This window comes from Labrus bergylta, chromosome 13 (genome assembly GCF_963930695.1).
Source record: "Labrus bergylta chromosome 13, fLabBer1.1, whole genome shotgun sequence".
Lineage (NCBI taxonomy): Eukaryota > Metazoa > Chordata > Actinopteri > Labriformes > Labridae > Labrus > Labrus bergylta.
In genome coordinates this window covers 16,059,859-16,074,190 of record NC_089207.1, presented here as the reverse complement: position 1 = coordinate 16,074,190, position 14,332 = coordinate 16,059,859, and the positions used below count along the sequence as shown (strand labels likewise).

At 40.8% G+C, this 14,332-nt stretch overlaps 1 protein-coding gene across 1 annotated transcript; it reads left to right on the top strand.

Annotated features, from left to right (window-relative positions):
• The first annotated feature begins 4,891 nt into the window (after positions 1-4,891).
• Positions 4,892-13,623, top strand: gjc4b (gap junction protein gamma 4b). The gene is made up of 3 exons (XM_020644762.3): positions 4,892-5,108; positions 10,304-11,480; positions 12,128-13,623. The coding sequence occupies exons 2-3, from the start codon at positions 10,337-10,339 to the stop codon at positions 12,139-12,141; spliced, it is 1,158 nt and encodes a 385-aa protein (XP_020500418.1). The 5' UTR covers positions 4,892-5,108; positions 10,304-10,336; the 3' UTR covers positions 12,142-13,623.
• Positions 13,624-14,332: the final 709 nt, after the last annotated feature.

The following is a 14,332-nucleotide window of genomic DNA, read 5'->3' as shown; positions in this document are numbered from 1 at the left end:
GGACGCGCAGTTGAGTCCGCGTCTGCACATCGGAGAACAACACAGAGAGCGTGACAGCTACTCTACTAACTGCGGCTTAATTTAAGCCATTTTTATCAGACACAGCCATAAATAAATTAAAAATGAAATAGACGCGCGGCCAACTCCGCGGGAGTCCACGGCCAAGTCCGCGGCCGCACATCGGAGAACAACACAGAGAACATGACAGCTACTTTGTGGCTTATATTGAGTGATTTTAATCACATACAGACATGAAACTCTGGATTTCTCCTTAATGACGGCTGTCAGCGTTGTGTACCTGTGGGCTTGTGCTCGTGCATGAAGTGTACCTGCCGAAGCACACCTCTCCGAAGTGTGCCAAAGCTAAGGAAGTGTACCGTGCCTGAGAATGGCATGAAGCGGTCACACTGGTCAAATGAACTGGACTTTAGGGTTGAAGCGTGCTTGGGCACGGTACGGATGGCCAGTGTGTTGTCACCGTTATTGTTCATTTTTTACACAAATTTGCATCAGAGCAGATTTCACAACAGAACCATTATAAAAGATGTAGCTGACTCTGTTGTTGTAAGGCTGCTTCAAGAGAATGAGACTAGCCACAACCTGATTTATTGATCAGTTTGTTCAGTCGTGTGAGGAGTCCTACCTCCAGATAAACATATCTAAAACTAAAGATATCATCATTGATTTTAGAAAGAAAACTCACGGGAACGATGCCACAGTAATCACACACATCGAGTATGTGCAATCTTATAAAAACCTTGGGACTATCATTGATTCCGTATTGAACTTTGAAGCTAACAGTGTGTAAAAAGGCTCATCAGCGTCTGTGTTGTGTAAGGAAACTGTCGTACTTAGACGTTGAATTTCACTTTCACTTTCACTTTAACTGAAGCAGTCTTTGGTGTCATGGCTCGGTCACACTTCTTTAAAAGACCAAAATTTCCTAAACCAAATTGTTAAATGATGGAGTCGACTGATTGGCAAGTCACAGCTTTACCCGGCGTCGCTGTTTACAAGACAGTTACAGCGGATAGCCAAGTGGATTTTTCAACGATGATTCCCAACTTTTGCACAGTGATTTTCAGCTTCTACCCTCTGGACGAAGGTTTTTAGTCCCAAGGTAGAACAAAGCGAAACAAAAACAACTTTGTTCCTGCTGCTAGCCCTGAACTGAACAAGCTGTAGCCATATACACCGTACACATTTATTTATAATCTATAATAATAATAATCTTCATTTACAGAGCACTTTTCAAAAACAAGTTACAAAGTGTTTTACAAGGACAGCAAATGTAATAACAGGTCATAGAATAATACAAAAGGCAAGATTAAGACATAACAATCACTTTAAGATATAAAATCCCTTTTAAAATAATTGTAAAATACTTTTAAAGGAGTTCTAAAAAGTGAAATTCAAGTAACAAATTAAAATCTACAAAAATCAGGAAAGGCTCGCCGGAAAAAGTGTGTCTTAAGAAGCGACTTAAAAGAGATGACTGATTCGGCCGACCTTATGTCCTGATTGGTGGAACCTCGAGCACTTTAATCAAGTTTTAGTAGGTTTTAATAGTTTACCTTCTCTCAAATGTGTTGACCCTTGTGACATCTGTTTTGTAATCTGTCATGATGAATGTCAGTCTTGCTGCAAATGAATCGACCTACAGTAACAAATAAAGTAACCTGAACCTGATTGACTGAATTCCCATGTTGGTTATGACACTCCTTTACCGCAGTCAATTTGTAATCTTGTCTGTATAGCTTCATTTGTCTTTTATGTAATTTTTATCATCTTACATATGTCCTTTATGAAATTTACTGAAGGATAATGCAATGAATTGTTTCCCTATATTATAATCCAATACAGTTAGGAATAAATCAAGCTCTTTTTTCTAGCCGGCTCCTGGACTCTCCTAGATTGCGCTCAGGTCTTAGGTATGTAAAAAGGATGCCACAGTGTAATGTTTACAACACAAGATCACGACTGAAGCAACAGAGTCCATGATTGTCTTTATATCAATGCTGTGTTTGTAATTGGATGAATTCAATATCAATGAAAGAGATTAAAAATGTGCTGGCAATCAGAAAAGAGCATAAAGTAGCTTCATTATGTGCCAAAAGATCGAACCAGTGGTCACAAGAACCCGCTTAGTTGTGGAGAATACGCCCCACTGCATTCACACATTGGCTCAACCCACCTACACAAGGTGTTTTTACTTGGGGACTGGCTGAAAAAATTGGAATAACGTTGGGGTTTAAAAATAGTCTGTTTGCATTCACACATGCGACTGGTGTCTAACATTTTCTGAACTTTCTAGGTTTTGGTCATGTGTGAATCGGCTGCCTGTTAGTGATGGAAATCCCGGCTCTTTTTAGTGAACCGGATCGTTATGCTCAGCTCAGTAATATGAGCTGGTACTTACGGCTTCTTCTAGATGGCTCTTCATTTGGTACCGTATTGTTTTTATTAAACCAGGAGGAAACCTGTGGTGCTTTCACAACATTTATTCCTTGTCAAGCACAAACAACCGAAGGTATTGTTTCAATACATATGAGGGGTGATCAAAAAGTGCCTCTGAACAAGCTTGGACTGGTAGTATTTTTTTAAACTGTTATATTGTGACATAGACCTTTGTGAAATCAGTTTGTCCCGAAACTTGTCTAAAAAACAAGTCATATGTTTCTTCATCAGTTTTATTTTGGGGTAAAGTTCAACTGAGGCAAATTTAGCAATATTTTGTCCAATTGAAAGGTGTACTCGATATTACTGAAGTTATTCATTATAATTCGACTAAACCCTATAATATACAGAAAACCACTATTTTACAACACTGATCAATAGGTGTGCCTGCTGGCTAGTGTTGTGCAGAAAAGATAATGCCTTTATTCTGTCCTGTATTAAATAACAAAAAAAAGGGGGGGGGGCTGTCAAACAGGAAACAGCTCCCATCGCTCACATAAAACAGCCAGCTCATCTCAACAGTCACATCACTGCTATCAGCGTTGCACAATGATGCAAGAAAGAATCATTTATAATTTTGCGCAAAAGCATTAATGTGACACTAACAACTCTGTTTCGAAATGCAAGAAACAGAAAGAACATTTTAAAAATATATACCCACAGATAAAAATGGTCAAAGGAATAATAGTTGTTAGAAAAACAAAAGGCATATACAGTACAGAGATGCCACTTAAGTACAGTAACATACTCATTTACTTTATGTGTGTATCATGTTCTGAAAATAACATCATGTGGTATTGATTACACAATGTGCCTTAAAGTGAAAGGAAGTGAAAAACAACCCTGGGTTCAAGAGGCTTACAGAAACAATGTTGTTTGACATCCGGTATCTACATACATCTCGGGGGGGGGGGGGACACTTTTTTTCTTTATCCTTCTGTTATAATTTTTAAATGCATGCTTTTCAATACAAATGTGAGTTTCAAGATTGACTGCTCGTCCACTTTTAGCAACAGGACAGCTAACTTCCGCTCATGGTCTGAAGGAACCATGAGGCTTGGCTCTTTTATTCCTCTGTCATTTGGACTGTGGTTTACCAGAGCACCCCACATTTCTCCCTATGAATAAAAGCATGCTTGTGGTTCACAATAGAGCTCCGCTGCTCCCTGAGGAAGGGGGAAGGGCTTTGCATTCCTCTACTGACCTCCTGTTTTCTGTAGATATTAAACAATAACTGCTGCCTGCATTGTGCTCTTTCTGGCTGCATGCTGTTATCAAAAGGATGGGACAAATGCCAAATAGCCCCTGATCCTTGTAGGCTTCTCAAAAACAAGGTATATGAACGCAGGGTGGATTTGCTTTTTTGTGTTTTCGTTTGGAGGGAATGCCATTCAGGAGATCTGTGCAAAACAATGCAATCATTCAGTGTGAGTGACTAACTCGGGAGACAGATGCTGACTGGATTCCTGCAATATTGAATCTGAGTAACTCATTTCTTTAAGGAAAGTGCAATGTAATGTTACTGGAATTCAACTGCTTGAATCACGTTTGATTGAGTGTAGCGCTGATATCTGCAGGAGGTAGAGATGCCACCTTTTTTTCATCCCACATATAGTGCTGAGCAAAGAAGCCTAACTTTGTGATTCACGACGCCACTGCTCCAGCACCCTTCAAGTCCTTATGTGGGGCATAAATCCCAGCGAACAGTGAAGCTGACCCCACTTCATCCTATCGTAATGAATAATATTAAGTGTCGGATGTGGCTTCAAAGAGTTTCTAAGGGCTGTGTGAGGACAAGCACATGTGACCTTTTGCCAAAGAAAAATGTGACATGGAGGAAAAGGGCCCCCCCCCCCATGATGGCAACAACTTCCGAACATCTGCATCGGCAGGAAGAAGGGGCACACGGTAGCGGTAGACTTTATGTGTGTTGTTGCACTTCTCCAGCAGAAACAAAAGGTTAGATGGTGATAAGACGGCTGCCTGAAGACCACACAAAGCCTTGTTTGACTGTTCTAATCTCCACCTGCAGCTTCAAGCAATGCAGGGACATGAGTCACATGCAGGTTGTAACATGATGCCCCCCTTACCAGAAGTGGTAATTTGAAGTTAGTGGATTACAGGAGAACACTACAAGTAGTTGTAGTCAAGTATTTATTTGTACTTGTACAGTGACAGTAAAGATATCTTATCTTATTAGCATATTCGATTTTCACTCATTTAAGGGTGACAGATTACAGAGACTCTCAATTTCTTCCCACTGTCTGAATCCAGGGTAAAGTTGGAGCAGAAAGGCGAAGCAAGGATTGCATCAGTATGCCAAAACTGCCGGTTGATGGTTCTCCACCACTCTTGCGCAGACAAGGGGGTGGGGTGCCCTGAAACGGGGAGGAGAAAAAAAAGGAGGAGGAGGGGGGGATTTGGGAACCATTCTTTGTCCTCATCCCGCAGTACAACCGCACAACTGGAGAAGGAAAGAGGCTTCCTCGTTGGAAAGAGGACAACCTGGATGGCTTGATATAAGAGCGGGAGAGCTTTCTGTATATCAGGAGAACACGAAGGAAAAAAACACCCGGCAACTTTAGGGGAGCCGCTGTGAGAGGAAAAAAAGAGGAGCTAAAAAAAAAAAAAAAAAAGAATCACAGCTGAAGGTAAGAGAGCACGCAAACGCATCGCGCTAACGTGAACGTGGACTGTGCAGCATCAACACACAGCGTTTTAGCTTTCTGCTAACAAAAGGTGTTTTTTGGTTGAAGTTACATATTTAAGGTTACCCCCCTTTTTCTCTGGGTGGAATTTACAGTGACAAACGTATTTCCAATGTTTAAATGACCTGTTTTAACAAAAACTGGTGTCGGTAATGTGTTTGTCCACAGGCTAACTTGAGAGTTTACGCACACAGGCTGGAAAGAGTCAAGCGCTAATTAAACCTGCGAATTAGTCCCAATTTCGCGTAACAATGTGTGATTTAAAACACATTGGCGCAAATATGCTTCAAGTAGTACTACATACCACTATTTTCCGATTGTATGAACATTATTTGGGTACTTTTATTGGGCGTTTTGAGGCTTGAACTGGATGTTTAATGATGGAGGAAAGCGCAGGGATCCTGTGTCTTTATTTTTCCTCGTCTCCCCTCACACACGTCTATAGAAACCACATTTCTGAGAGTAGGCTGGCTGTATCATTCGTAGTTCTTCGAAACGTACAGCCTACAGTTAATTTGTAGACACCACGGAGGATACTTTGTGTGTTTTTTGTTTTTGTTTTTTTTACACCCGTTAACGTAACAGACTGGAGTCGTGGCTGTGGACGCATGCGACGCGTCGTGGTGACGTCGTGTCCCGTTAAGCACGAGGAGGAATTTCTTAATGCTTCGTGCACAAGTGGATTAAGGGGATTACATTTAAGTTTTTCCGCAATACGGTCAAAATAATATCGTTTTTTTAGTGGAGATGGGCTCACACCATAACTAACGTGTCCCTTATTTTTAATCCTTCACTTAAAGAACTCATTTCAAGAAGTATATTCAGTCTTAAAGAGGCTTTTGGTACAATAAACTAAAGGCGGGGTTTTGTGTTCCTCCACCACAGTTCAGTTTAAGTGACTCCTCTGTGTGTTTTGTATTCTCATAGGCCTATTTGTCACATTTTCCTCTGCAGGCGCTCGAGGTCTCTTGCTGTAAAAGCTGTAGGTATTTGGGCTAAAGGAGGCATAACCACAAGTAGCCTTCCAGATGTGAGGGCCACAAAAGCCCCTGTGTTGAACAGGCCTCGGTCAGTGGTGAAACTCTGCTGCTTAACTTTGCTTTCCATGGCTTACTACAAGGCAGGCTGTTGTCTGTGAAGTGCTTCATAAAGGGCCCAGACAGCAAGTTTTAAACCCTTTTTTAATGGAGACTTCAGTGATCTAAATGCATTGACCAGGGACACGTTATTCTAAACTAAGTGGTAAGACACCACAGTAAATGTATTCAATGTATCAGTGCAGCGGTCTACCATGTTGTACGAGAACTAAATATCAATATTTAAAGTCTGTTCTCAAATGATCCAATTTCAGTATTTGCTCGTCCACTAAAAATTCCCAGATTCTTGAGCTCTCGTTTGGGAAATCTCATGAATAAGAGGTCATGTTTGCTACAGCTTTTATGTCAAAGCAGAACAATGCAGCCTTTTCCACCCTCAGACCTCAGAAGCATTGAACATGCTAATGAAATATCATTTGAGTGACTTTTGAGGCCCGGAGTCTTTGGCTGTCCACGTTTATGTAGTTGTGAAACCTAATTAAGTTACAACACAACTCTTGTCCATGATTTGAGCCAGGCATGGATGAAAGATTAGCTGGCCTAATGTTTGTGCCGACTAATGTTTTCCCAATTTAAATACTACTTTGTCAAAGTACAGTAATTGCTTTGAAGCAGTGTTTCTGTAACTGATCAGGTTTTCACAGACCTTAAATGCTTTCACACAACTCCTGAAAACTGAATGTTTTCAAATTCTATTGCGCTCAAATTGACCCAGAATTTGTCCCGCCAGCCCTCCTTGTTTTATTTTTTATTTTCTGTTCACCTGTTTTTCTCTGTTCTGTTGAACTACAGGCATTTCTAGTCTCCTAACCCCCCCCCCCCCCCCTTCCTCCCAACAGGGCTAGTCCCCCGCTGCGAGGGACATGTGTGAACAAGCGACAGGGGCAGGTCTACCTGAAATTGTCAGGAATCTTCAGGGGTGAAAATGGGAAAGCATTCTGGTTTTCTGGTGTTAGCAAAATCATACCAGCTGCACACACACATATGACGTGCATAAAAACTTCAAAAATAATATTGACAGTTGACATTTTTCTGATTTAAATCATTGTTTGAATAACTGTCTCCTTGCTTTGGGGGCTGGCATACAGTCAGACATAAATTTGAGCTCTGACAGTGTAGCTCGAGGCAAAATCCAACCTTTAACCCAGATTACAAGCAGCAAAGTGTGCTGTTGACTTCGTCTCCTGACACGTCGTGTGCAGCCTGACAAAGAGGAATGTGGTGGATATATAAGGTACCTCTGTGATGGACGCAACAACGCTGGTAATATTGCGCTTGGATGTTGGGAACACATTTTGATTTAACACCTCCCTCATTGGATTTGGTACAATCCTACTGTATGCGGATTGTATTTGAAACCAGATTCCTCCACTTACTAAAAGCTTTTCTCATTTTTCTTGACGCTGAAACCCGGCTCTAAACTAATCACGCTGTCATTCAGGTGCAACTTTGGGATGCAGCACTGCAGAGGCTATCATGTATGAAATGCCAGTAGTTTTGACAACTTGTGGACACAAAATGAGGGAAAAAAAAGGGCGGCTTAATTTTCTCTCTCGTCTTCTGATTGGGTTCATTTTCATTGACACAAACTCATAGAAATACAATTTGAATAATTAATCACCACAGACAAGAATCCGATAATGTTTTCAAACAGTCCTATTGATCTGTTGATCGATGAGTCCCTGAAAACTCAATCTTCATCTCGTATTTCTCGCTGCGTGAGTTGCTGCAGAACAATTGAAACTAGTGTGCTTCCTTCTTACTTTATTGATCTAAGGATAGTTATGACCACACTCATTCATACAGCACTCCCATTCACACCTTGGGAGTATCCCGATACAAACACCTCTTTTATAAAGGATCCCCGCTGCAGGAGGGAGACTTTCAGAAGTAAAACCTTCTCATTGGTAGTTTGATTTTCATGTGAAAGTTGGACTTGATCAATGTCCCCGTTTTGATTTTATTGGTTCTACAGTGGAAAGTTAAACTCTGGTAATCTGTTCTCTGGGCATGTTAATGCTGAAAGCTTGAACCTGTAACTTCATTCAGTTTATAACGTAAACTATATTGCTGTAAAAAAGACCTTTTTTTTTGAAAAACATATTTTAAAGCAGCCATCTTAAAACAGAACAACAAAAATGTTACCGTTCTTTACATTATAGAGACAATGAATGCAACCATCCAGCAGATCTTTGGTTTCTAAATGTGGTTAATACTAACTATGCCAAAGCCTAACTGTTAAACTCTCAGTTCATAAAATCATACAGTCTGTGCCCATGTTGACAGTAACTAATCAGACCAATACTGTGGTTTGTACCAGGCTGTAAACGTGTTAATTTCTGCTGTAAAAACTGCTTTTTTTTTTTGATTATGGTGTGTATGTGACTTTCGGGACTCATGGAGCCGCCCTCGAGTGGACACTTGAAGACTGCAGTTTTTTGCACTCTGGCTTGGGAGTTGCCTTTCGGGCTGAACACCTGATTTCTAAATTTTCTTGATGCTCAACGTTTTATTGGTTTATTTGAGTTGACTATGTTTGGGTCTATCATTGACACGTCATTAAATGTGTCAGGAACTCTGATTAAGATCCAAAGTTTTGTGAACTTCATTTTTAAAAGGTGTTTATATGATATTGACTTCATAATGTTTGAATATTTTTGTAGAAAATCTAATGTGTTACATTTCCAAAGAGTGGTTGATGATGGGGAATTACAGCTTTACCTCAGAGATCCCCCTGCTTGCTTCCTTAAGTCAGACTGGTCAGACTGGATTGGAAAGAGATTAAACCGTACTGCTTATTAACAGAACTTACTGTTGGGAACACTTTCCCACAGGAGAATTCCTGAATATACCCAATGGCATCTTGATACCTGCTTATACATGCTCAGTCTGATGATTGTCTGCAGCTACATGTCTCATCAGAACAACTGTCATTTGATTAACGGATTTGTCACCCACCTAGGATTACCTTTAACACTGGTACAAAGCGGGATAGTTAAACTCCTTTTAAAGCTTCTTGTGTGACTGTCAGTGAAACCTTACTGGTTTTAAATTCAAACACCTAGAAGACTCAGTACTCTAGCATTAAATTGAGGGATAAAACTTTCCAACCAATCCTCTGTCTACTACTCCAAGTCTGGTATTTTATTGTAGTGCTTAATTACTCAGCAGAAGTAGTTATGAGGTCGGTCACTGATGGTGTGAAACCACACGAGCTCTTCATTGGCCCTGGGTCTTTATTACTTTTCTCCCTGTTTGTGGCATTCTTAGACAGATAATTAAAAATGAATGTGGTATGCTCAGGTGACAGTGGAGTTATTACATACATTTTATAATTATGGTTACATTAAGTCGACCATTGACAGTCACAGAAACAAAAAGGCAATGGAAAGTGGATATTGCAGTTTTCTGAAAGGGAGGGGACTGTTAGTTACTCATGTTTTAGGTCTTTGGATTAGGTCATGTGTTTGGATGGTTGCTGGTGCTTTCTGAAATTTGTATTTTTAAATAAAACAAACAGATTGCCTTTTAAACAGATTTTTTTTTTTTTTACGTTAAAGTGTACTTTTCATGCACCCTGTCCATTCTCTTCAAGGAACATGATGTAACTTCTGTCTTTAATCAGTGTTTTTGTTGTGGTATTTTTTAAACTACTGATACTAAGGCCTCTCTGTACAGGCTAAGGAAAATGAGGCTCTTGACCTTAGCATGCCTTGTCATACCACTGAGGGTTAGTTAGGATGTCTGAGCATTGTAGCAGTATCACTGTAACGCCATCTTGTGGATATCCAGTGCAACAGCACTCAGAATTAAGATGGGCCATGTCAGCATGTGACATTCCAAAACAAATTTATTTATTAACTTAACGTATCTGAACATAAATCAAATTTCCTCAGCCAATTTATTATTCAGTGTCTTTTATTTGACTTCATGTAGTCAATGAAGTGAATGAATACCTCACTATTCAAGCTGGCATGCATTGTTGGGGACTTTGCTGTAAGGGACATCTGAATACAAAATGTGTTTTCTTTTTCCTCACAGGTTTGAGAGGCTCCCTCCACACCCAGAGGCAAAATGAGCTGGAGCTTCCTCACACGTCTTCTGGATGAGATTTCCAACCACTCCACCTTTGTGGGCAAAATCTGGCTCACTCTCCTCATCGTCTTCCGCATCGTACTGACAGCCGTCGGGGGCGAATCCATCTACTACGATGAACAGAGTAAATTTGTGTGCAACACGAATCAACCTGGTTGTGAGAATGTGTGCTACGATGCTTTTGCGCCGCTATCACACATTCGCTTCTGGGTGTTTCAGGTGATTATGATCACCACCCCTACCATCATGTACCTCGGCTTCGCTATGCATAAAATTGCCCGCATGGACGACGATGACTACCGACCTCAAAGGAAGAGGATGCCCATAGTTAGCCGCGGAACTAACCGGGATTACGAAGAAGCGGAGGATAACGGGGAGGAGGACCCCATGATCCTGGAGGAGATTGAGCCAGACAAAGAAAAGGAAGTTGCGGCGAAGCCCAGCAAAAAGCACGATGGACGCCGTCGGATCAAGCGCGACGGCCTTATGAAGGTTTATGTGTTTCAGCTGTTTTCTCGAGCCATCTTCGAGGCCTCGTTCCTGTTTGGACAGTATGTCCTGTACGGGCTTGAAGTGGTGCCATCATATGTGTGCACACGCTCTCCCTGCCCGCACACAGTTGATTGCTTTGTTTCCCGTCCTACCGAGAAAACCATCTTCCTTCTCATCATGTACGGCGTCAGCGCCCTGTGTCTTCTCTTCACCATGTTGGAGATCCTTCACCTCGGCTTCAGCGGTATTCGGGACTGCTTTTGTGCGCCACGACCCAGACCACAAACCCCCCGTCACGCAGCTCCGGCCAGCCAGAGGTCCTCCATCTGCCGCCAGCCCTCTGCTCCTCCCGGCTACCACACAGCAGTGAAGAAGGACCCGTCGGGGAAAATCAGCTTCAGGGACAACCTGGGAGACTCGGGCCGCGAGTCTTTCGGTGACGAGGCGTCGTCTCGGGAGCTAGAGAGGCTGAGGAGACACCTAAAACTGGCCCAGCAGCACCTGGACCTGGCTTATCAGAATGAGGAGAGCAGCCCGTCACGCAGCAGCAGCCCAGAGTCCAACGGTACTGCAGCAGAGCAGAACAGACTAAACTTTGCTCAGGAGAAGCAGAGCAGTACATGTGAGAAAGGTGAGACTGGAAACATTACATCCATTCATAACCAGATGCTTTTACTCTTCAAAAGGGCCGCACAATATACAGCGCACATATACCATTAAGCATACTTTTTCAAGAAGCATGTTTAAATTTCACCTGTAGGATAAAGGCTTTGAGAAAAATGTTTTCCCACCTTTTTATGCAGTCAGATGACGCTTTAGCAACCATCAGCTACACTCAGATTGATTGGGGCCAATTCTGTATTTTACATTCCAGTCTGAGATGTGTCAAACAAAGGAACTGTGTAAAGAACATCCAATACATATAAAGACTGAGTTGTAGTTCATTTTGATTCTTTAATTTTTGTTTATTTAACACACTCAATATCATTTTCCCAATATTGAACAATGAAATGTACATGGTGTATTTTTTTCATATCATAAAAGGCCAAAGCAGAAAAAGAGACTGGAATAAAAAGTGTGATTCAACTGTTGGCTGTATGCATCTAGGCCCACACTCACTCTGCATGTATTTGGAACAACTTCCTGTATTTAATTATCATATCGGAAAAAGACAAGAGATTGCAATGTCAGTTTTTTCCAATATCATGCAGCCCTCCTCGTCAGTTGAGATCAATGTAACATCCTCACTAACCTGACAAATTCTCTCTCTTTCCCCAGGTCTCCGTGCATAGGCCACAATCCAGCCAAAATGACCCTATCAATGTTAATGTACACCAGGAGCAGTGAGTGGACAAAAAGGGAATCAAAGTGAGTGTGTCTGCGTGTGATTTGAACTTGCTTGAGGTGGATGAAGTCAGCCCAAGCCGTCCAGTGTTACGATCAGCCGAGGTCGAGCAAAGAATCAAATGAGGAGGAGGAGAAGGAGGAGGAGGAAGAGAAGAGTGGTCGTCTCATCTGAGCAATACTTGAGACCCCAGGCTGTCTGAAGATCCAAAGTGCTTAACAAACTACCGTCATGCAGCAGGAGCGGTTAAGGTTCACCTGTGCTTCTCCCTCAGGGCAGCTATACTTTTTTTTTTTTTTTTTTTGTACAAATATTTTTTTATTACGAGACGTAGAACTATTAGTTGTTTTTACAAGGTTTTCCTCTTGTGGAAGTTTGCAGTGAGAGCATCTCAAGTTTGCCTTAGACCTAAACTGGAAGTTTTTTTGTTATTTTTTAATGGCATTCTATCTCAAGGTACGGCCAAGCCAGTTGTAGAGCAAAACGTGTTTAAACTGTAAAGAATCTTGTGAGAAAGTGTATCAGTGAGTGAAATGCAAACGAATGGTTAATGGACAAGGCACCATTCATAAGAAAGGTACTGGAGGAGTGGTCATGTTGAAGACTTCTTGAGGTGTTGATTTTCATACAAAGGCTTCTTTCAAATATGCGACATGATTTTTTTTTATTTTTTGGGTTATAGTTCTTAAAATGTTGGCACCGCACCAGTCAACATTCCCAAGCCTGGTGCCTCGACGGTAACTGGAACACACTTGGGGTGCCTTTGTCCAAAGGAATAAACAAAACCTGGGTAATGCTTGAAAAACATGTAACTCTTGGTATTGATATTGTATTGTTTCAACGTGTATTTGATAATGTTCTTTATTTTTGTATTAGTTTTGTGCTATTGAAAAGAGGCTCTCGTCATTGTGGCTTTTTCTTTATTTCTAAAAGAACGACTTTCACTGCTGTCTTAGTTTAGATTCAATCCACAGCCTGGTCAACTCTGGAAAAGATTCGGTACAATTTGTAGGTCAACTGCAACACTTTTTTTTTTCTATAAATATTCAGATTTATTTATCATTCACATACTTTACAGGTTATGTTCCATTGTACTGTTAAAGTGAATCTGTTTGTTAATCGAGGGACAGTGCTGTTTGTCATCTTCTATGTCTTAAAGTGCTGATTTGTGGATCGGTGTCATCACTGCTCCTGAATCTCTTAAAGAGTTGTAAATGATCCAATCATTTCAATGTGAATTCAATGCCTTGAATGCGCTCTTCTAAGCCGCCATCTTTTTGTATTTCTGAGTCATACCCACAGTGCCATTAGTACAAACTCAAATATCTTCATCTCAAGTTATTTTTCAACGATGCTTTTTTGTACTTTTTATACTTTTTGTATTGATAGTACTTTGTGGTTAGTTTTTACAATAAATTTTTTCAACAAATATCCGTTTCAAGAGGCTTTGTCTGGTTTTATTCCTCGTCTCACATTCTGATATTCTATACTTGTTGTAAAATATGCCAATGTTTTATTACATTGGCAGATGTTGACATCCCTTCATGTACTAGGAAGATCGACGAAACCGCTGAGTAATGTTATCAGACATTATGAGATGCCCTTGTTATTGAGGTAAAATTAAGGCCAAAGTCATACTGTATATTTTCTTGTATAGGGACTTTTTTTTTGTCAGAAACTTAATAGGCTTTTGTAGCTGCCTCTGGGCTTGAGAACTGAAGAGGTGTTAGAAGGCAGCCGACTACAGTGTCCTACAGTGGCATTCACTCTTTATAAAGACTATTCTGCTTAACTGAAAAAGAAAAAAAAAATCTTTATATTGAAACCCCAGCATAATCAATATCAGAGCTGCAGCCTCAAAATGACTTTAAAGATTTTTCTTATATTAAACAGAATTGACATTTTTCACCTCATGAAAAAACTGATGTAAAGTCAAAACATACATGACAGGGCAGACGACTTCTGCAAGTTGCAATAAAGGATATCCTGTATGGTGTAATGTCTTGTGTGTCATCATGAGAGCGCAGAAAGTGCCTATCAGCTACTTAGAGATAAAGAAAACAGTTTCATAACTAACGAATGTCGTCTAAGCCGGCATTTGATGGAAAATCACAACATATTTATTATCAAGACAAATG

What these genes read in the sequence shown, in the direction of transcription:
- gjc4b (XM_020644762.3), top strand. Translation starts at nt 10,337, where the DNA reads ATGAGCTGGAGCTTCCTCACACGTCTTCTGGATGAGATTTCCAACCAC.